Genomic DNA, 25,044 nt, shown 5'->3' with positions numbered 1-25,044 from the left:
AATCCTGGGTGTAACATATAACAGTTCCATATCATTCAAACAACATATTTATTTATAGGAATTAATTACTGTACTACACTGTGTATTACTATAGACTCAATAAGTATAGGAGCTGTGAGCTCAAAATGACTAAAGATGCCGTTGGCCCTAAAGGTACCTTTCCTGAACACCTTTTCCTGAAAGGTGAATACTCAAACGCTATGCTGGGCACTGCCATTTTTTTAAAATGGCGTCCTAAGTACTTAGCCTTGGAGCTAAGGCAGGGTTGGCACTGCTGTAACAACACAAAGGCATCTTTGGGAACAGTAGCAGAGGTGAGTGCATCTACTGGCTAATGATAACACAAATTGTAACTTTAGTACAGATAACCCCCACTTAATGAACAGGTTGCGTTTCTAAAAAAATGTTCCTTAAGCAAATTTTCATTAAGCAAACCAATTATAAAAAGTTTGACCTCTGACTTGAACTTCCATTGAGAGTAAACAAAGTGCATAGTACAGTAAAAAGTTTAATGAAAGTAAAAATTATGAAGTTAAACATTTAAGCAGTTTAATTTAAGACTAAGTCATTATAATGTACACAAATGTATGTAAGTACGTAACTTTATAATGTTGATAATCTTAAATTCATGAAGGGAGGGAGAGTGGAGCGGGAAAGACGCTAGATGGCAACCTATGGAATGTAAACAAAAGGCGCATCATTGTACCGCATACAAAACTACAGGTTAAAACTCCTTGATCCGGTATTCTTTCATCCGGTAACATTTTTGTTTGCTGGAATATTTTAATTGGCCGGAGTAATTTGCCGGACCGCTGCTAGGATGCGGCAGCGCTGTACTGTGTTTTGGAGCCCGGGCATTCTGGGTCAAATTTGGATCAGTACCACACTGCCGCTCATTGCAAGCACCACCCCTCCAGGTGCATAAACATTTTTTTCTGTAATATTTGCCCCTAAACATGGCTTCCAAGCGACCAGGAAGTGATAGTGTTGTGTGTGAACCGAACCAAAGAAAAAGCACAAACATATGACAATATCAGTGCAACAGAAAGTGGACCTATTGAGGAAGCTAGATAAAGGTGTTAAGGTGCAGACCCTATGCCAACAGTATAACATTGGGTAAGTATATAGAGGGTGTTTTGGGGACCACGTATAGTTCGGAATTTTCCATGGTCCGGCAAGTCTAAGGTCCGGTGGTTGCCGGATTTGGGAGGTTCAATCTGTACCACATTTCCACAAGGCTTTCCATTTTATCCATTGCAGACTCACGAGTTCAAGTGGTTCTTTTTAGCTTGCAAGGAAGATACGGTCTCACCAGCCTTCTTAATAGAGTCTGCTGACTTGAAAATAGTAGACAGTAAATAGAGTCAAGCCATGGTGGCAAGCAATGCTATTAGTTTTCTCGCCTCTCTTGTGTCTGTGAATAATATCCAGCTTCACATCGAGAGTAAGAGACTTCCTTTTCTTCTTAGTAACGCTAGGCGACATTGCAGGGCATTTTGGTGGCACGTTGAGCGTGAGATGACGAGCTGGTGTTGGATCCTGTTTTTGTTTTGAACTAAGAGTGAGGAAGGGCAGAGGAGTGAGTGGTGCGCGTGTTGTCCACGAGAGGCGCTGGTGTATTCAAAAGCCTGTCGGCTTGCGTGATATGGCTGGCCTTTCAAACTTAGAAAAAAATTACCTGAATAAAATTTTGTTAAAGCGAGTTTGGTGTTCGTTATACGAGCAGATGGTGGTAAAAGGAAATGTTCGTTGTAGAGAAATTTCATTGTGTGAACATTCGTTAAGCAGGGGTTGCCTGTATTAGGTTTAGTTACGTTGTCTGCTTCAAGAGTATTTTTAAAATAGCAACACCTTAAAAAAAATAGCCATAGTAAAATAAACAAGGTGATGAATGTGATTTTCAAGAATAACTAGCAAGTGGAGAAATTTGGCAAATGTGAGTGTCTCTCCTAGCTAATAGTTAGACAAATTTCTTTAATATTGGGTTTGGAGAAAAATGGTTTGCATCAATAATAGTTATTGGATAGCAAAACCTTAAAACACTAGTCATATCATAGTAAGTAAGGAAATTATGTGTGATTTTTGGGACAACCACCTCTTAGAGACAGTAGATAATTGTCAAGAATAATGTCATGCCTCAGTTTGCAATATTTCCTTATCAATCTTTCACAAACATTAAAAATAGACACTATGTAGAATACTAGAAAACAACAGGAAGTAGTAGAACATAGACCAGTTCATATATATAACCCAGTATATTGGATTAGAATTTATTGGAACCCCAGTAACTGTTGAAAGGTACCTCCTGATAAAAAAAAAGTCAGTATATGAACACATCAGTGTATATTCAGTATATGGTTAGCCTAGTGTAAGTTAATTAGGTTAGTCTCTGTGCTGAATGTAGGTTAAAGTCTGTGCAGCAGGTCAGGTTAGTCTCTGAGCGGCGATGGCGTAGTGGATAAGGTGGTGAGCTTGGGATTGGGCAGACGTCCACGTGTAGGTTCGGATCCCACCATGTACAACCTTAAAACACTTTGCCATTTGCCAAGTGGTTTAAAGTTACCTACATATCACCATGATACCCAGGTTCTAGGTGGTTACACTGAAGATGAGCTTGGGTGGTAATATGGGCCCTAATATGGGTACCACTATAAATAAAATTGCCTGCGCAACTAATGGGCGGAAGCTGAACAACGCTTCCCATACACTTTTCAAGTATGCCTACAGGTGCTATAGGCCTTACCGTAAAAAAAAAAGAATAAAAAAAAAAAAAAAAAAGTTAGGTTACTCTGTGTGAGGCAGCTTAGGTTAGTCTCTGAGCACCAAGTTAGGTTAGTCTGTGTGAGGTAGGTTAGGTTAGTCTCTGCACAATAAGTTAGGTTAGTCTGTGTGAGGCAGGTTAGGCTAATTTCTGTGCAGCAGGTTAGATAGGTCTCTGTGTGGTAAGTTAGATTAGTCTCTTTGCAGAAGGTTAGGTTTTGTCTCTGTGCGGTAAGTTATGGGCCTGTCACACCTTAACGTTTTAGAGAACGTATGGCTAGCGTATGGAAGACGGTGGCACACGCTCAGCATACGCTTGAATAAGTTATGGGATCGCTGCTCCATCGTTAGGGTAAGTTGAAGTACGGTGGCGTACGGTGCCGTACGTCGTCGTCGCAGGGACAGCGAAGTTTTGAGCATGCACAAAATTCTCGACGTATGCCAGCGTGTGGCCAGTACGTTATGCATATGCTGGGGATAAGTTAAAGGCACGTTAGGCGATCGTTATCATTCGTTCTCTGATCGTTCCTCACGCGTTGTATTCTTGGCTCTCTTTTTCATATCATGTGGTTGTAGAGTAGAGGTCGATGCAGCAGAGGATGCGGTGGAGCCTGCAGGGGAGGCATCTCTTCGCGGTGGCGAAGATGAGTCACGCCCATCTCTATCACCCAAGACGTCCGAGACTAGAGGTGAAGGTGACAGTGTGGGTGTCTTGCGACCACGGCCGCAGCCCCGTGCTGGTTTCTTGGTCGGTGACCTCTTGCCCATGGCTGGTATAGTTGTGACACGATAGTCCTTGCAGCAAACTTTTTATGCAGTTGACATGCGTCACGTGATCGAGGGACGTACGATACTCGATTGTTACGCGTATGCTACTCGATCGTTACCTGTTAGTTCGTTCCTCACACGTTCCTCACGCGCTGAGTACGTTCCCCGATCGTTGTCTTATACACTCTGCATACGTCGACAACGCGAAAACGAAGAGTTCAGCGTCGCCACCGTTTAACATGTTTACCATACGCTAGCCATACGTTCTCTAAAACGTTAAGGTGTGACAGGCCCTTTAGGTGCAATATCATGCATGCAGCATTTTCTGTTGTATCCTTATCTCTACTTTGGCAAACTAAATAAACACCACTTGTTTCAGATCTGAGCCAGCAAACTGCAGATATAATGGATGCATTGGTTGTGTACTTTGCTGGTAGATAGTTGTGATGAGACAGGAGTATGAGCTGCCTCACACTATTATTTTTCACCGACACACACATTTTCATTGCACGTATTAGGAATATTTTATACACACTTTCATTGCCCTCCCCCTACCATCTTTAGTATAATAAAGTATTTACTAAATATGAGAAGAAACTATACATTATTTATTTACTCTTTATTAAGTTAGGTTTGTTGTTTGATTAAGCCGTCTTTTATAAAAAAAAAATATACAAAAAATTAAATATACATTTATCAACTGGCTGTACTCTTCACACTGATATATATATATATATATATATATATATATATATATATATATATATATATATATATATATATATATATATATACATTATAGTATGTGCCTTAAAATCCCATCTTCTATGTTACATTCTCTCTTGCTTTTAACACACCACTTTTCTCTATGACTGTGAACTTCACATTTTCTTTGATTACATTCTATTTCAAGGATGAATTTCTCTATTCTTTAATTTCTTTCACTTATCACAAACTTAAATGCATTTAATTTACAAAAACATACTATCCATCTTTTTCTTTTTCTCTTCCTTCTTTCAATTATCATTATTAAAGAAAACATACTTGCACACGATGAAGTAGTAGACATCTACCAAAACAATAATTCACTCCCATCAAGATCTAATATCACTAGTTCTGTTCTGGACCAGTTCTTGTGTGCCCAGTTTTGGTCTGGATCAGTTCAGGGAGAGTGGTGAACTTACCATTAAAGCTAGTTGTGAACTCATTGAATATTTCCCTTGTGTCTCACAACACAAGGGGGAAGTCACAGACAACTCTCCTTCTTTACACAAAACTACATGCACTTACCATTCACTTAGAATTAAAGAATAGTGACACCAACAACAATCTCGGAGTCCACTTCAATGAAAGGGTCCATAAAAGTCCCTAAGTCGTACTGCTCTCTTAGTATTAAACATAAATGTCTGACACCCTCTCAACTTTTTCTTCATTAACTTCTTCAACAATCAATATCTTAGATCTAATTTTCAATCTCCAGAACACCATCTCTCCTCTCCTAAACTTCATCTTCTTTTCCTCACCTAACCACAGGTTTTCTTAGACAATTGAAAGTAGCTCTTTTTCTGTTTCCTCCTACTTTCTCTATCCTCATTTTTGTTCCAAACCAGAATGTTGCATCTATGTGCACCACAACATGAAATACTCTCGTGTCCAAATTCTTGAATCTTCCAAGTTTTCACCAACTGGCTTTGACTCCAGAGCCACTCTCTAATTAAATTTATCTGTGCTATCTACCTCTCCTCTAACTCCTCTGATTATAGGAAATTCTTTAAATATTAAGTGGAGCATATTCTGTCTCTCTATTCTTTTGTGGAGATTGCCATCCTTGGAATTTCAAGGTTCACCACCAGGTCTGGCTTTCCTCTCCCTTCACTGGCCATCCTAGTGAACTAGCCTTCAACTTTGCTATCCTCCATGACCTAGAGGAACTAGTGCAACACCCTACTTGTATTCATGACTGTCTTGGAGATATGCTCAACATTCTTGACCTTTCCCTTACTTTTAATCATTCTGCTTATGCTGTTACCCTATCTTCTTTGTTCAGCTCCTCCAATCACAATCTTGTATCTATATCATGTCCTATTTATCCAATCCTCAGAACTCCCCAAAGTGGTGATGTCTCTGGCATTTCACCTCTGCTAGTTGGAGAAACCTGAGGAGGTATTGTACTGATTTTCCCTGGAATGACTACTGTTTCCATGTCAAAGACCATCTCTGTGTGCTGAGTGCATAACAGAGGTGAGTGTCAGACATGGAGGCATACATTCCTCACTCTTTTTCTCAACCTAAACCTTCAAAACCTTGGTTTAACACAGCCTGTTCTTATGCTATACATAATAAAGGTTGCCCACAAAAGGTACTTAAACCTTCCAACACCTGAATCTCATGCACTTTATATTTCTGCCCAGAATTATGCCAAGTTTGTTCTTCAACTTGCCAAACACTCTTTCATTAATAGAAAATGTCAAAATTCAACTCCCCTCGAGACTTTTGGCATCTAGCCAAAAACATCTCCAATACCTCTGATTCTTCATCTTTCCCTCTATTATTTCATCCTGATGGCACCACTGCCATCATATCTGTCTCTAAAGCTGAATTCTTCTTTCAAACTTTAGCTAATAACTTTACTTTGGATAATTCTGGATTTGTCCTTCCCTCTCCTCCTCCCTTTGATTATTTCATGCTTTCAGTTAAGATTCTTTGCAATGATGTTTTCCATACCCTCGCTGGCCTAAACCTTCAGAAAAACTAACCCTGCCTAAGCTAGAACTGTTAGGAGCCAATTAACTGTACAGTGGTAATTCGAGATATGAGTTTTTTGAGATACGAGCTATGATTTGGTCCATTTTTTTTTTTTTTTTTTTTTTTGAGAAATGAGTGAAATTTTGAGATATGAGTTGTGCTTGGGGATGTTGGCACTAGTCAGTGGCTCGGCGCATTGGTCCAGCCTCAGCTGAGCTAGTATTTCTGTGTTTCTCATGGATCTCATGCATTGTGATTGCTCTTTCATCATTTTCATTCTATTTACTTATTCTTTTTTTTTTATTTTTAATAGAGCAGTTTTAATTTTCTTTTAATGTTTATATGTGAATGATGCTCGCATCTCTTCCTCCCTTCCTCCTCCTCTGTGATTCAACACCATTAGCTGAAAATGTCAGTCTCCAAGGTAAGAACACTAAATAAACTTTTGCTTTTGTTTTATATATTATTATGCATTGATAAAGTACACATGTGTACATAACTGAAAAGGCAAAACAAATTTCTCACATCTGCTCCAACCTCCTCCACCGACATTTATCACAGAGGGGGAAACAATGTAAAGAAACCTCTGCAGTGGTGGTGGTTTGGCTTCTCTCTCTCTCTCTCTCTCTCTTACTTAAAACTTCATTTATTCTATGAATAATGTTTACAGGGTGGTCAGCAAGCTCTTCTATGATTAATAGAACAGCCAGTCCTCTGTGGGTGGCTGTATTTGTACACTCCAGCTGATTGACAAATGCAAGTGAGGGTGGGGATGGCGACAATAGACGTGACCGCGGGAAAACAACAAACGCAACTTCCCTTGCATTGAAGTAACTCCTCCAACCATTACAAAACGTCAATGGCGTAAAAAAGAAAAAAAAAAAAAAAAAATCGTCAACTTATCCAAGCTGTCACTCAAAATTTGAAGGACATTTAAATTAATGGTCAGTCTTGATCACTCCTTTGTTGGAGATAAAGGGCAGTGTCACCCTTCCCCCCAACCCATTCAAGCGACCTTGTGCAGCTGACAAACATCAAGCACAAATATTTGATATGGCAAAGAGATACACGAAGCGAGATGAGATAACAAGTGTGATTCAGTGCTACAAATTGGGACTAAACAGCCATGAAACAAGTGTGGAAACTGGTGTGAATGCACATACAGTGCGGCGCCTTGTTGCAAAATTCAAGGCAAATGATGAGCGTGAGCTTCCGCGCCACAATTTTGGTGGAGGAAGGTGTCCAAAGATTTCTGAAAAAACTTTGACCGTTATAAGACATGAGTTAGAGAGAAAAATACATAGTACAGCAAGACAAATTAAAGAAAATAATCCTAGTGTTCTGCAAGAAGTGAGTGTGCAAACTATTCAGAGAGCCATCCGAAAAAAAAACTGAAATACAAGAATGAAAAGGCACGAAACAAACCGTTGGTGACAGAGGCACAGCGAAGGAAGAGGCTTGAATTTGCACGTTAGCACGCATCATGGACTGTTGATAACTGGATTAAAGTTTTGTGGATTGATGAATCTGTGTTTCGTGTGAGTGACACAAAAGGCTTGAAGGTTTGGCGCCGCCCGGGGTCTGACCCCCATGACCCCAAATATACCGCAAAGACTCTCAAGCATCCTCCTTCTGTTATGGTGTGGAGTGCATTTTCATATGGAGGTGTGTCTGACCTGCATCTTTTTTCCAAGGGTGAATCAGTCACTAATAGTGTATATTTATGCCTTTTAACCCTTATATTCCGACAATCGTATATGAACGATTGCATTAGTGCGTCCGTAGCGACGGCGATCGTTCCCGTAATCAAGAATTTTCGCGCCTCATATTTGAGCTCCACGTGCGGTTTCTCGAGTCACATGGCGAGTGGAAGTATCCGGCTTCTTTTACCACCCGTAGTGTTGCCACTAGCTCTGTATATTTAGGGGTAACTAAGCTATTGCTATTCTCCCATTCAGAGGGCGATACTTGTTTACCCCAGCGACCCGCCGTGTCGAAAGCACCCTGATAAGAGCGAAGAGACACCCTTCGTCCTCGCTTGATGACTACCTTCCTCATGGTTCACCTGACAGTCTCCTTGGAGGAGAAATTGAAACATACGCTAAATTTGTTCAGCAAAGTGAATAAAATATTACCATTCTTTCATGTTCATTTTTTCATTATCTTCGATTATAATAAAATGGTAGAAGGTAGAGAGAGAGAGAGAGAGAGAGAGAGAGAGAGAGAGAGAGAGAGAGAGAGAGAGAGAGAGAGAGAGAGATCAAACCGAACAGGTTGGGTGTGTGTGTGTGTGTGTGTGTGTGTGTGTGTGTGTTACCTACCTAATTGTATTTACCTAATTGTAACATACGGAAAAGAGCTATGCTCGTGTTGTCCCGTCTCCATATCTATTAATGTCCAGCTTTTTCTTAAAATCATGAATATTCCTTGCGTTGACCACTTCCACGTCTAAACTATTCCATGCTTCCACCCTTCTATGAGGAAGCTATATTTTTCACATCTCTCCTATAAGTGGCCATTTTAGTTTTTTCCCATGCCCTCCGACATTCTTCCATTCCACATACACAGATCTTCCCTATCCATTTTTCCATGCCAATCATCACTCTGTATATTGCTATCAGGTCTCCCTTTCTCTTCTGTTTTCCAGGGTTGGAAGTTGCATTCTTTTCAGTCTGTCTTCATAAGTCAAATCTCTTAAGTCAGGCACCATTTTCGTTGCAGCCCTCTGTACTTTCTCTAGTTTCCTTATGTGTTTCTTTAAGTTCGAGCCCACTGTATTGTTGCATATTCAAGCCTCGGTCTTATCATTGCAGTAATTATTTTCTTCATCATTTCTTCATCTAGATATACGAACGCCACTCTTATGTTCCTCAATAAGTTCAATACTTCTCCAATTATTTTGTTTATATGTCTCTCTGGCGATAGGTCATTGGTAATTGTCACCCCAAGGTCTTTTTCTTCATGACTGGTTTTATGTCTTCATTTCCTATCTTGTACATACTCCTGATTCTTCTTTCACTCTTGCCAAACTCTATTTTCTTGCATTTTGTCGTGTTGAACTCCATTTGCCATGTACAGCTCCATTTCCATATTCTGTCCAAGTCTTCCTGGAGTAGTTCGCAATCTTTGTCACATCTCACTTTTCTTAACAATTTTGCATCGTCTGCAAATAGGCTCACATAACTGGACACCCCATCCACCATGTCATTTATGTAGACTGCGAACATTACTGGTGCCAACACTGATCCCTGTGGAACTCCACTCTCCACCAATCCCCATTCTGATGGTCTGTCCTTAATTATTGTTCTCATTTCTCTTCCTACCAAAAGTCTTCCATCCATTTTAGTAAACTGCCATGCACTCCTCCTACCATTTCAAGTTTCCAGATCAGTCTCTGGTGTGGTACCTTATCAAAGGCCTTTTTTAAATCCAGATATATTCCATCAGCCCAACCATCTCTTTCCTGTATTACATCTATCACCCTCGAATAGTAACATATCAGGTTTGTCGTGCATGAACGCCCTTTCTAAAACCAAATTGACACTCACAAAGTATGTCATTTTTCTCCAAGAAGTCTGTCCATCTAGTCTTCACCACCCTCTCACACATCTTAGCTACCACACTTGTAAGTGACACTGGTCTATAGTTCAATGGGTCTCTCTTGTTACCTGATTTATAGATTGGGACAATGTTAGCTCTTTTCCAGTCTTGGGGCACTACACCTTCCCTTAATGAGGCATCAATTACTTCACAAACTTTTTCTGCCAATTGCTCCTGCATTCTCTTAAAATCCATCCTGATACCCCATCAGGTCCCACAGCTTTTCTCACTTCTAAACTCCCCATCATGTTCTTGATCTCCTCCACAGTTACTTGAAACTCCTTCATAATCCCTTTCTGTTCCATTACCAGTGGTTTGTCAAAAGCAGTCTCCTTTGTGAATACCTTCCGAAAGCATCCATTCATAGCCTCTGCCATTTCCTGGGATCTTCACTGCATACTCCATTTACTTCTAAACTTTCAATACTTTCTCTATTTTTGATGTTGTTGTTCACATGTCTGTAAAAAGCCTTGGTTGGTCTTTACATTTATCAATTATATCCTTTTCTTGTTTCTTTCTTTCTTCTCTTCTAATCAACACATATTCATTTCTTGCTCTTTTGTAACTTTCCCACTGCTTAATCCGTCTTTTCCTTCTCCACCTCTTCCATGCATCCTCTTTTCTTGTTCTAGCCTTTTCACATCTATCGTTAAACCAGTCCTGCTTTCCAACTTCTCTATGTTGTCTTATTGGTACAAATTTTTCTCACCTTCTTTGTATATTTTTATAAATTCCTTCCACTTTTCATTTGCTCCTTAGCACTCTTGAATTTCATCCAATTTGTCTCTTGAAAGAATTTCTTTAGGTTTCCAAAATCTGTCTTGGCATAATTCCATCTTCCCACTTTATATTCTTCATTTCTTCTAGATTTCTCTTCATCTATCACCTTGAACTCCAAAACTGCATGATCACTCTTTGCTAAAGGGCACTCCACCCTCATCTCCTCAATGACCATTGGCTCTGTACTAAAGACCAAGTCCAGTCTTGACGATGCTCCCTCTCCTCCAAACCTAGTATCTTCTTTGACCCACTGAGTTAACACATTTTCCATTGCCAGTGTCAATAGTGTATTTCCCCATGTTGTCTCTGATCCTTCCATTGACCAGTCCTCCCAACACACCTCTTTACAATTAAAATCTCCCATGTGTGTGTGTGTGTGTGTGTGTGAGAGAGAGAGAGAGAGAGAGAGAGAGAGAGAGAGAGAGAGAGAGAGAGAGAGTGTGTGTGTGTGTTTCACTCTTTGATCTGCTGCAGTCTCTGACGAGACAGCCAGACGTTACCCTACGGAACGAGCTCAGAGCTCATTATTTCCGATCTTGGATAGGCCTGAGACCAGGCACACAACACACACCGGGACAACAAGGTCACAACTCCTCGATTTACATCCGCACCTACTCACTGCTAGGTGAACAGGGACTATCGTGAAAGGAGACACACCCAAATATCTCCACCCGGCCGGGGAATCGAACCCCGATCCTCTGGCTTGTGAAGCCAGCGCTCTAACCACTGAGCTACCGGGCGTGTGTGTGTGTGTGTGTGTGTGTGTGTGTGAAGAGAGAGAGAGAGAGAGAGAGAGAGAGAGAGAGAGAGAGAGAGAGAGAGAGAGAGAGAGAGAGAGAGAGAGAGTGTGTTTGTCATCATCGCTCACCGAGCTGTTTCTGCTTGACGGATCACACAGCGGGCGGAGGAGGAATCCTTGAAAAGGCAATAACTAAACTTTCAGAGGTCACATCGAGCTAGAAAGTACATCATTGTATTCAGAATAACAAAGAGAAAATAATTATTAGTATTCAAACAGTCTTCTGACAATTTCTAGGTTTACCATTTTTACCTGTCATGGGATATTGGAAAATTGTTTAATCACTGGAACATAAGGGTTAAAGGATAAGTTGGCTACTTGCTTTGCCATCACTGGCGCAGAGGTTTCCAGCAGGACGGAGCTCCGCTTGCCACAGCACACGTTGTGAAGGAATGGCTGAGAGAGAACGAGGTTGAGGTGATACCTGACTGGCCACCAAACACCCCTGATATATCACCTATCGAGAACCTCTGGGCTTTAATTAAACACAAATTGAGAGAAGAAAACATGTTCACCGAGGAGAGATTAAAAGAGGCAATTTATCGGGCGTGGAATGCGATACCTGCAGCAACTCTGCAGAACCTTGCAGCCTCTCTCCCAGATTGTCTCTTGGAAGTAAGAAAACGCAAAGGACACCCCATGAACAAGTAAAAGGTTAGTTATTGAGGCAACATATGCACTTCCAATTCACTATCTGTAATTACTTAAGTTATTTTCAGCACACAACAATTTGCGTTTGTTGTTTTTCCGCGGGGTCACTTTTTTTGTCGCCGACTGTACATGTATACATCTCACGACAGGACTGGTGCGTAGGCTACTAGAAAATATTTAAAAAGTTTTCAAATATAAAATATTGGGATCTAATAATGATCTAAAATGCATGTGAGAGTCTTCAAATGTCAGGTGAAATCTTTCACTTCATATTCAGAGGTTAAATGTATTAATTTATCTTTTTTTTTTTTTTCAATGTTGGCCAAAAACTGGGTGAATCTTATGAGCCCATGCATCCTTTGAGCCATCAAATACAGTATTCTCTCCCCTAACTAACAAAAAAGCACTGAAATTAACCCGCTAAGACCAATGGCCGCAAAATTCGCACCCTCCCATTACCGCAATTTTCATAAAAAAAATCAACTCTTATAAATTACTCTGGAAAAAAATCTGCTGTTAGTAGACATGACAATGCATCATCCTACAAGTTTTTATTGCTCTACTCACTATGGTTGTCTCAGAATAATAACCGATAATTGGAGAAGATTGTGGTAGCGGCAACTCGAGGGAGGTGCTTCTATGTGTATTCTTACATAATGTAAGGCACTGCTCATGTTTTTATGTGTTTTCACATGTTTTTCGTGTTTTCACTCATATTGGCTGATTATAGTTACGTATGTCTTTATCAAGCGTGGGTGACGATGTTGTCACAATAGCGGGGTCGGGATCTACCTGCAACCTGTGCACTTTCCGTCTTGTCCCGCCTTGTCTATCACTTTTATCACTAAACTTTAGCTTCCTCTTAGCACCAGTAGCCATAGTTGTAAATAATAGTTCCTTAAATAAGTAAATACGTAAATACGTAAATAATTATCACCGCGACACGACGCTCACGCACCTCACAGAAATTTGCGGGAGACTAGCTGGCTAGAGCCTAAAATTAGCAAGGTGGTCAAGCCCACCATCTATCTCTCTCTTACTTTCCTTCACCCCTTCTCTTCCCACCCACTTTCTCTTCAGCAAGCTACCTCCTCTCTTCATCCCCCCTTAAAAAAAAAAAAAAAAAAAAAAAAAAAAAAAAAAAAAAAAAAAACTGGCTAGAGCGGTGTGCTTCCTGGGAGCCGACAGTACTACCATAGGCCTACGTCATGACCAAATATAGCAGCGCTACCAATGCTAGCGCAGTTTTTATTAGCGCTCAAAGTAGCTGCCCCATTTAAGGACTCTCAGAAGTGTGCAATGCAGCCCTATTTAAGGCCTGTCGGACTTTACGGGTTAATTTACCTTTCGCTCAATTGTTCCAGCCAAAACTCGAATAGCATGTCATGATAAATGCACTCCATCTGTGGTATAAAAGGTGTCCTTGTCATATGAACTGCACCTGTACCTTGATTATTAAGGTCGCTGGAACAAACACAAGTTTAGCAGATAATCTGCTTTTTATCTTCTTGCCCACATCTTAGATAACATAGCAGAGAAAGAAACTTATTGTTTGCCTTCAGGAAACTACAGAGAGGAAGCAAAACTTAAAAAAAGAAGTACACTCGATACTCAAACAACGGACCTCCCATCAACGGATTTCGGAAACTACGGACAAATTCTGGAGTCCGGTTTAATCTACGGACGAATATTAAAATGTGCGCGATTGTCCGTTCCCGGCAAATTATTGTCCGGTAGGTCGTGGGTTGGTCGTGTCATCAGCTGTTGGCCGCCACGTTTAATCTTCAGTCCGTGCATTTTCAACCAAGAGCAAACATTGTCCAGTCCTTACCACGGCTTTCTTATGCATTTGTACCCTTCCCACGAGTGCTTAACCTATCCAAAATGCCTCCTAAACCTAGTAAACCAGTGAAGCGTAATTGAAAGGCTCTTCCAGTGGCTACTAAGCTTGAACTGATACGAAAATTAGAAAATTTTACGTATTTTACGTACATTTTATACAGTTTTTTACGTACTTTTGCAAAGAACGGACAGGGTCGTGCACGCATATGTCTGTTGTTTTGAGCAGAAGAACAAAAGGTGAGAGCACCATAAGAATCTGAGTTTACACAAAAGGAGGTCTCAAGAAAGAATGATAATCTCAGCTGAGGGAAACAAGGTTGTTATAGATTGAAATATGAATAAACCTGTTTTGAATGTGGATTAGATAGCTGGATAGTGAGAAACATTGTAAATGATAACTCACCACCACCACCATGGTCATCTGCTGGTCACCCAGCCAGCCTTTCCCATTAAGGAACGACCTCAAAACTCATAGACCGATCTTCGGTTAGTACTGAGACCACAACACACTCCCCACACCGGGAAAGCGAGACCACAACCACTCGAGTTACATCCCGTACCTACTTACTGCTAGGTGAACAGGGGCTACACACAGGGCCGTTTCTAGTTCATCAGGCGCCCCAGGCAAGAATTTGTTATGGCGCCCCCCCCCCTCCGGGCTGGAAATAATAACCTAAACAATTTCGAACACAACTAGCATCACAAGTTCCACAACAAAAACAATATACTTTATTAATAAATCATCTTCACGTATATGCATACACAATAAGGAAAAGTATATATAGACTCAAAAGTATACTAATGATTTTTGTAAATTTTAATAGAATAACACCATTATCTTATTATCTTTTATCTTGATTGGCTTATTTTTGGCTTTTTCGACAAGGATTTTTTGTGATCTACACTCTACAGAGCCACATACATTAAATCAATTCAAAGCATGTATCACAGTTTCATGTTATAAAGCATTTCCATCAATTCACAGCATGTATCACAGTTTCATGTTATAAAACATTTCCATCAGTTCACAGCATGTATCACATTTTCATGTTATAAAGCATTTCCATAAATCTTCTATTTCTTATAAGGCATAGTGTTCATTAATACACATCTCATCTAAATCATAGCAATCCATAAAAATAAAAGTTTTAGCCTCTTCTTTAAAGTAACAATATTATCACTACACTTAACATTATTTGGAAGCTCATTAAATAATCTCGGAGCACTATATTTGAACATTCTTTAGCCAAGTTCAGAATTGCACATAGGTTCATTATACATTTTATTGCAAATCCTACCTAAGGTAAACTGAAAAGGTAATCTTGCCAATCTAAAACCAAAGAACTCAATGTATAAATGTTGAGGTCTATGCTAAAACTATTAAATAAAACTTTCCTTCACTTCTTTTCATATTTAAAACCTGATTCTTCTTGACTTCCTTGCAGCAAAATCATCTATAGTGTCATCATACGAAATCTGTTTGGATATTTCTCTATTAATACTAATTATTGCCAGCCCATTTAGGCGCTCCTGTGACATAGTAGACCTTAAATATGTTTTAATGAGCTTAAGTTTAGAGAAGCTTCTCTCTGCAGATGCCACAGTCACAGGTGTAGTGACAGCAATTCTTAATGCCACCCACATGTTTGGATAAATCTCTTTCAGGCCTTTCTCCTCCAGAAAAACAAGAAGGTCTAATGTTGTCATATTTTGCTTTGGCCATTGTTTTGGAAATGACTGCATCTCTACAATCAGTTCATCATAATTTAAGTCAGCCTGATCCCCAGATGTGAGCGTATTACACAAATCTTTTGCCTGCTTTTCTAGCTCACTAGCTGGCAGGTCAGGGAAGTTTATGAGAACACTGAATTTCTTTGCAACATCACTCATCATTCCAGTTCTCTCTCTCAGGGATTCAATATATGTGGGGGGGAAGGGCCAGGTGAGTAGAGGCACTCAGGTAACCGGCAGTACGTGTCCGCGTCAGCCAGCCAGCTCCGCCGTCACTCCCTCCAGCACTCTCACACTGTCCGTACTGTAGGCACTTCCCCGTCAGATCCACAGCTCTCCACTGAGCTACAGCCTCCCACAGGCTAGGCGCAGCCCCTCCAGGCGAGCCCAAGACAGTAGGAAGACACCAGAGTGCAGGAATTACCACCAGCGTCCCAGGGCAAAACCAAAACAATCCCCCGCCTTCAACTCGCCGTTCCCGCTCGCCCAGCTCCGCCTCTCCGCCTACAGCACATTATCGTACCCCGCGTAACAATATTAATTTTGGATGCCAATTTGGCGCCCCCCCCAGCAAATGGCGCCCCAGGCGACCGCCTGTGTCGCCTGTGCCTAGAAACGGCCCTGGCTACACATTAGGAGGATTGCCCATTTATCTCGCTGCTTTCAGGGATTTGAACCTGGACCCTTTCATTTGTGAGTCAAGTGTGCTAACCACTACACTACACAGTGTAGTGTGTATGAAGCAAAATGTACTGTATTTGATGGTTCATTAGATGAACCCTTTTTTTCCAAAAATAGTTTCATTAAATGAGCCCACATCCTATGTGGCCAATGTTCAGCATTGAGACAGTGGTTAGTGGTAAGTCTAAGGCAACAAAGGCTCAAAAATCAAACCACAGATATCTTTGCACATGTAAACAAAGTGATGATTGGTATTACACCATAAAACAACTCTTCTTTCAAGGTAACAATATATAACAGGTCATACTTACTGATAATTCACATAGAATGACACCAGTCAGGAAGAATTCACCTAAGTGACCAAACACCACATGAACAAAAAACAAAACATATGTACGATCAGTGGTCTTGAACTTGACATGAGCAGGCTTTACTGCATTCTTTACAGTGTGATGCCATTACTACTTGAGGTAAGATACATTTTCATACAAAACTGCATCTATCTTTTAACATTCTTACCTAGCATACATGTAAAAGATTGAAAAAAAAAAAAAAAAAAAAAAAAAAAAATTATAAGCCCTATAGCCTTTCACAGTCACTGTCAATGCTATGTGCCAGGTACATGTTTATAACTCACAACAGGCTACTAACAAGTATTAAAGTTTTTAAATGCAAAATCTTGGTATCTAATAATGATCTAAATGGATGTGATAGTTTTCAAATATCAGGTGAAATACTTCACTTCATTTAATTTTTTTTTTTAATTTCAATGTCTGCCAAAACTGGGTGCATCTTATGAAAATATGTGTCTTGAGTAATCAAATACTGTATGTGAAACCAACAGATATTATCAAAATCCATAATCAACAAAATAAAACTTCTGCCTTAATGGTATTTACAGGAAAGAGCTGGAAGATTGCATAATCTCCATTCATACTTACATTTTCCAGTCTTCATCCTTCAAGTGGGTAGCTTTACTTTCTCTTATTTTTTTTAGCAATTTTCCACGGTGATTGTTTCGACAATCACGTTGATATTTTGGACTAACATACTTGTAAAAGAGATGAATGATTTTCAGTCTCTCTGCTTGCTGTAGAATGGCTGGTTTAATCCCTCTCTGAAAACAAAATTGTGTTTATTTTACTATGCTTATAATGACAGTTTTACATGTGCCAATAAAATGAGAAACATCCATCTACATATTCTATTCCCCTGTGTGTGTAGAAGTTACAAGGCAGACCCTACAAATTATGCAATTGAGTTAATATTTGGATCAAACCTAGAAAAAGAGTCTCTCCACTAAGATGAATAATGAACTGATTGCATGTTACTTTTTCCAGTGAGAAATAAAATCAGCTTTGTAATGTACTGGTTTATTTGACCACTTACTTGGGGTAATGGTTCCCTAACAAGTGGAATTTATGACGTTTCGGTAGCTGTGGTGGCGAGTGGACGTGTTGTGTGTGCGCTCCGTTTTTGGCTGTGGTTTTTATAGTTAGCGAGTGGTGTTTGTGCTTGGTGTCTGTGTGTGGTGCTTTTGAGTGTTAGTGAAGTGAAAGTGTGTACTGCAAGTGTTAGATTAGAGTGAAATAGTGGTTAGAATCAGTGTTTGTGAGTTAAAAGTATTTTTGTAGAGCGAGGAGACTAGGCTTGTAACCATCAAGTTGACCTTGAAAAAGGATTAGTTGACCACACTTAGGCCCCCCACCACCGCGGTTTCCCCACCCTGCCGTCAACTAGTATTTTTATTTGTTTGTGAGTTAACAGATTGTAAATTAGTATGGCGGTAGCTACTGAGGTATATCAGAGTGTGATTGAGTGCGTGAAAGAGAGTGTTGAGGTGGGATTGGGCGAGTTTGTTGTGTGTGAGATGTGTGGGCATGACAGGAAGGTCGTTGACTTTTCTGAGTGTATGGTGTGTAGGCTCAAGAGCGAGAATTTAGTTCTTTCTCTTGAGCACCGAGAATTGCGAGAGGAAATCAGAAAGCTAAGTGAGGGGAAAAGTGCGAACGAAGTTCTCATCTTTGAGTTGAAGGAGGAGGTTAAGAGGCTTGGGAGGCAGTGGAAAAAATTAGGCAGGAGATCAGTGTTAGGCCGAAGGTTGGACCTTCTGAGGGCGACAGGGTGGCTTGGCCCTCTGTCGGGAAGAGCAGAGTGGGGAAGAGGGAGCAGGCGAGCCAGACTGGGAAAGATAGTAGTCAGGATGGGCAGAGATGGCAGGTTGCGAGGGAAGGAAAGCGGAGGCAGTTAGGGAGGATAGGACTAAACCTGTTGAGTGTGAAAATAGGTTCGGTTTGTTGGAGGGGAGGGGAGAGTGAGAGGAGTGAATGAAGTGGTTGTGGTGAGTGAAAGGAGAAAGAAGGGGTAGAGGAGAGGAGGAGGATGGTTGTGCCTAGCACACCTCAGGTGTGTGTGGTGGGTGACTCTCAGGTTAGGTATTTAGATAGCACTTTCTGTGGGAAAGACAGGGATAGGAGGACGAACGTGTGTATGCCTGGTGCAGGTGTGAAGGCAGTGAGTGAGGAGGTGCAGAAGAGGGTTGGGGGGATGGAGAGGGAGGGTGTAGTAGTTTTGCACGTAGGTGGGAACGATGTCAGAGCAGGTGGGTCGGAGGAGTTAGTGGCAAGATTTCGGGAAATGTTAGGCAAGATAAGGGAGAGTGGTAGGAGGTGTGTAGTGTCAGGAATCTTGCCTCGTGTGTATGTTAGCAGGAATGGTTGTCTAGAGCCATTGGTGTGAATGATCGGGTAAAAGGGATGTGTAAGGATGTGGGTGTCAGCTTTGTGGATGTATGGGATAGGTTCTATGGGCGAAGGGATTTGTATGCTAGGGATGGTGTGCATCTGAGTAGGAAGGGTGTGGATGTGCTGAGTGGATGTCTGGAGGGGAGTTGGGATGGAGTGTAGGGGTGAGGTAGCAAATGCATTCCAGAAGAAAGATGCTAGACATAAATTAGATAGGATAAACAGAGATAGTGAAAAGATTAGGAAAGATTTCCAGGTGCAAATAGGAGAGAATAAGATTAGGATTCCAAATAAGGAGACAGCATCTAGGAAGGTAGCAGGACTTAAATGTTTTTATGTAAATGCCAGGAGTCTTAGGAACAAGAAGGACGAGTTATCTAGTTATATAGTTGAGGAGGACTTAGATGTTGTATGTGTCACAGAGGCATGGGTAAATGAGGAAAAGTTTAGGAAAATAGGAAAGAATATGAAGTAGATGGATACATTATGTATTTACACCAGAGAATTGGTAGGATAGGTGGAGGAGTAGTTATTTATGTAAAAAAATCCTTCATTTCCAGTCAGGTTAATGGTATTAAGGTAGATAACAGAGTAGAGTCCTTATGGCTGGATGTTAGAGTAAACAAAAGTAAGGTTATTAGAGTAGGAGCTTTTTATAGACCACCTAACCAGTCAGCAGATGTAGACAACCTTATGGTAGATGAGATAAATAGGGGTGTACTAGTCAGACAATTATCTTAGGGATTTTAATCTTAAGTCAGTAAACTGGGAGAGGATGGTAGGAGATGCTAGTGAAAATAAGTTTATGGAAAGTTTTCAGGATAACTATTTAGTGCAGATGGTAGATAAACCTACTAGGGGGAGGAAGGTTTTAGACATAGTACTAACAAATATTGAGCATTGTTTAAAGGAAGTTGAGGTAGGAGAGACTTTAGCAAACAGTGACCATCATATAATTAGATTTATCATTAATTCCAGTAGGGATAATATAGTGAATAAGACTAGAGTCCCAAACTATCAGAAAGGCAATTATGGTAGGTTACGTCAGTTATTAGGAGAGGTAAACTGGGAAGATAGTTTTGGAAATAAAACTGCACAGGAGATGTGGGATATTTTTAAGGTTGTAGTAAAGGGTATAGTGATGCAGTGTATCCCTTACAAAGATATAAGGCAGAGAAACAGGAAGCCATTATGGTGGACTCATGAGATAGGTAGCCAGATCAGAGAGAAGAAGAGGGCATACAGAGAGTTGCAGAAAAGTGGGAAGATGTAGATTTGATTAGGTACAGACAGGTCAGAGATGATTTGAGTAAGGTTATAAAAAAAGTAAAAGGCAGGCAGAGATAAAACTAGCTAGAGCTGGGAGTAAAGATCCCAAAAATTATATAGTTATTACAAGGTCAGTGATAAAAGAAATAAGGATAGGATTGGACCACTCAGAAAAGATGGTGTAGTAGTGGATCAAAATGAAGACATAGTAGAATTATTGAATGAACAATTTTCTTCAGTATTTACTAGGAAAGAATAGGAAATCCTGTTACAAACAGTGCGACGAGTAGTTTAAGAGCTTTAGAAAATATTGATATAAAACCGGGAATTATTAGGAAATTTATTCTTGAACTAGACGATAGGAAAGCTAGTGGTCCTGATGAGCTACATGCCAGAGTACTTAGGGAGGGTGTAGACAGTATTTCTGAAGCACTTAAGTTAATCTTTGAAAGATCACTTAGGTTTGCTGAGATACCTCAGGACTGGAAGTTAGCTAATGTTACTCCAATATTTAAAAAGGTAGGAAGGATGATGCGAATAATTATAGACCGATCAGTTTAACTAGTATAGTATGTAAGATACTAGAGAAAATCATTAAGGGTAGTATTTGGGAGCATTTAAATGAGAATAGATTAATTAGAGATACCCAACATGGCTTTAGATCAGGGAGGTCCTGTCTTACAAATTTGCTCGATATCTTAGAATATATTACCAAGGAGTTAGATGATGGAAATAGCATAGATGTTATATATCTAGATTTTAGCAAGGCGTTTGATAAGGTACCGCATAGGAGGCTAGTGTACAAATTGAGACTACATGGGATAGGGGTAGGTTAGTTGATTGGATTAGTGAATGGCTTTCTGATAGGAAACAGAGAGTAGTATTAAATGGGGCAATGTCTGAGTGGAAGGAAGTGGTTAGTGGGGTACCCCAAGGATCAGTGCTAGGACCTCTTCTTTTCTTGGTGTACATTAACGATTTAGATATAGGAATTAGTAGCAAAGTATCAAAGTTTGCAGATGATACTAAGATAGCATGTGCAGTACAGGGTGAAAAGGACAATTACAGAATACAACGAGACCTGGACAGGCTGATAGCATGGGCAGACAGGTGGCAGATGGAGTTTAATTCTAAAAGTGTCAGGTTATGCATTTAGGTAAAGACAACACAAACTTTAACTATGAGATGGAGGGATGTTGGCTAGAGGCAGTAGAGGAAGGAAAGGATTTAGGAGTAGTGATAGACAGGACTATGAAATTTTCAAAGCAATGTTTAGAAGCAAGAAATAGGGCAAATAGGATCCTGGGTTTTATAAATAGAAATGTTAGTTATAAAAGTAAGGAAGTGGTGCGTAGCTTATATAATTCCTATGTTAGGCCCCATTTAGAGTATTGCATACAGGCCTGGTCACCCCACTATAGGCAGGATATCAACATGTTAGAAGCAGTTCAGAGAAGAGCAACTAGGATGATACCAGCATTAAAGCGCCTGGAGTATAGAGATAGATTAAAGGAATTAAACATGTTTTCATTTGAGAGGAGATGTATAAGAGGGATATGATAGAGTTATTTAAAATGTTCTCAGATACAAACTACATAGATGTGAGATCTTTCTTTACCTTAGAGGAGGGAAATAGGACTAGAAATCATGGCAGGAAGATTAGAAAGCAAGGCTGCAGGTTAGATATAAGAAAATATTTCTTTAGTCATAGAGTGGTAGACTTCTGGAATGCATTGCCAGAGACGGTTGTAAATAGCACTAGTTTGACAATGTTTAAAAACAGATTAGATAAGCACTTAAATTTATTAGATTTATAATTATGTATAGCACTGCATGATAGTTTTTATAAGAAATTTACTATAGTTAAATAAGACATGATCCCCATGTATGGGGACCACAAATTGTAGAGGATTTCGCTGCAGGACTTAGCCCTGTTAATGGGCCAAATATTTAGAATTAGTATATAATGTATTGTGTACTTGTAAGTGTATCTTTAAGTACTGATGACGAGGTCGCTGTGCGACTGATACAGGATAACCTAGATGGGCCCTGGTGGCCCTTTGTTATCCTATTATTTATGTTATGTTATGTTATGTTAAGATGTCCAAAAAAATGTCTCCTTTTAGCCCATGAATTCCCACAAAAAGCCAATATTGTATTAAAAAAAAAATTCAAGGCATAAGTGCAGAAGAAAAAGCCCATATTGTTATTGAAAAAAATACATGGCAGCCCACAGACAAAGTTAGTGTGATATTGTAACTTGTAGTATGCCCTAAAACTCACCTGTTTTCTCCCATACATCTAATCTATCACTGTAAAAGTTGCATTTCACACATTTCTGAAAACTATGTCTACTTATTACTAGCTTCTTTCGACTTACTTCATAAGCACATCACACACATCTTGTTCCTCTTCATTTCTTCTGTCACTTGCACCTAACAGACAAATACATACATGCACACCAATTATTTATTTGGATACATACCATAATATGTATGTATTCAAGCTGTATAATGCCCTATGTGTATGATTTCAACAATAAACAAGAAAGGTACTCACTCTGTTGCTTTCCCTTAGGAGAAACTATATCACCTGGTTTAATCTAGGTTTGGGCTTAGCACAGCAGCATGAGGAGAATCTGCCCGATAGCTCTTAACAGATTACATACAGTGGGACTCGCTCCCATTTGAGCAAAATGAAAGGCATGAATCCTCATACGGGAAACACTTTACTCAGATCCTACAACAGCTGCTTAATATAGGACAAATACAACAAGAAGCCAAAAAAATTTCAAGTATTGACTACATTAGTGTCTTGTCCATGAAGCAAGAATACAATAATAACCACAATAGGAGAAAAAAATAAGGATAAATATAAATAAATCATTTCTGTATCTAAAGGTAAAAATATAAGCTGTGGTGGTGTGCAGCATCCCATTACCATAGGAACTTTATTTTGCAGTCGTCAAGATTGATATTAATGATTACTGTTGTATTGTCAGGGGGTGCATTTTAGCTAAATACAAGCAAATGGATATCAAAATAAACCACTTGATTTATCATACCTGATGCATATGGTAATACCTAGTTATATTGCAGTTCACCTATCATGGAATACACAGCTAGGCAAACACTCTCAAAATTAAGATCCACTCGCGCTCTTCAGCTCTTTCAGAACAGACCCTTCTGCTAGCGCTCATCCGCTCATTTTTGGAGGGTCACTGTAGTGTTCTCAGCTTCCACTCTCCACTTGCACTCACACTTCTCTTCAAGCTTGCACTCTCCAGTCATTCTCACAGTCTACACTTGCTCTAGCTCTTGCATTCAAGCTTGCACTCAAGCTTGCAGTCTCCGCTCGCACTTCTTGTTTGTGCTTTCCACTCGTGCCCTCCATTTTCACTGTCCCTCGCTATATATATATGTATATATATATATATATATATATATATATATATATATATATATATATATATATATATAGTAATCGCTCGCGTATCCGGATTATAGCAGCCAAGGTCCTGGCGGATACGCGGAATTTCCTCTCCCAACCCCTTATAAATTGAGAAAAAAACGTGCACATAACCCAAATGGGTAAGAAAACAATGAATGAAAACACATTATATGATTGTGTATACAATAATGACTTCCTGGAAAATGATAGAACGATAACATATATGATACCTGCTTTTCTAGAAAATGTGAGGGTTGGGAAGGTGCCATCAGCAGAGTCATAGCAATCTGCTATTTCACTGCTGAACTGGACACTACCTGAGTCATTATTAGTGAGTTGAAGTAAGATAATGATAGTGAAGTACTTATTGTTTGTCTTGTACAGCTTTCTACCTTTGTCTCAACATAATTTTTTGTAATAGCGTTACTGTGAGAGCTGTCATGTAAAGTTGTGATGATGAAGGCAATAAAAAAAAAAAAGTGTTTGAAAAGATCATAACAGTCTTATGATATAGAGAAGATGGTGGAAAAGCCTGGCAGTGAGGCATGGGTGAGGCAGAGTCTTGGAGGGGGAGATAACACGCATGACGGAGGGGAGAGAGGAGGCCAGAATTGAAAGTCCAGCGGTCTCACAACGATACATTTGTTTGTTTGTTTCTAGTTGTCTTCTCTTCTTGATGTTTAAAATTCTAATTCTCGTCAACTTATATCTGTCAGGCAAATATTAGAGAGCTAAATGACACACCTCCCTACTTGACTCCTGGCCACGTACTGTGTAGGGCGTGAGTCAGGCTATGACACAATCACACAAGACATTTAAAAATGGCTTCCTGACGGAAAGGTTATTTAATTATAAAAAAATAAACTCCAGCGACAGAGCAGCTCATCTTGGTCATTTGATACTTGGAAGTTCTGCCTTGGAGCATCTCACAAAGAAATGTAAACAAAAAATTGAACCAATTTTCGTTGCTAGGTTGAACAATTATATATATATATATATATATATATATATATATATATATATATATATATATATATATATATATATATATATATATATATATATATATATATATATATATATATATATATATATATATATATATATATATATATATATATATATATATATATATATATATATATATATATATATATATATATATATATATATATATATATATATATATATATATATATATATATATATATATATATATATATA

The 25,044-nt window shown here is 39.5% G+C and overlaps 1 protein-coding gene across 6 annotated transcripts in view; it reads right to left on the bottom strand.

The window, feature by feature from the left end:
• LOC123505615 overlaps positions 1 to 25,044 on the bottom strand; it is a 98,969-nt gene that overhangs the window by 47,386 nt on the left and 26,539 nt on the right. For all 6 annotated transcript variants that reach the window (XM_045257152.1, XM_045257146.1, XM_045257148.1 and 3 more), the window contains one exon: positions 17,299 to 17,474. In XM_045257152.1, coding sequence (XP_045113087.1) covers positions 17,299 to 17,474 — 176 coding nt within the window. The remainder of the gene's footprint in view (positions 1 to 17,298; positions 17,475 to 25,044) is intronic.

The sequence above is a fragment of the Portunus trituberculatus genome, chromosome 18 (genome assembly GCF_017591435.1).
Source record: "Portunus trituberculatus isolate SZX2019 chromosome 18, ASM1759143v1, whole genome shotgun sequence".
NCBI lineage: Eukaryota > Metazoa > Arthropoda > Malacostraca > Decapoda > Portunidae > Portunus > Portunus trituberculatus.
Note: the sequence above shows the minus strand (reverse complement) of the source record. Positions and strands in the feature narration are given on the sequence as shown.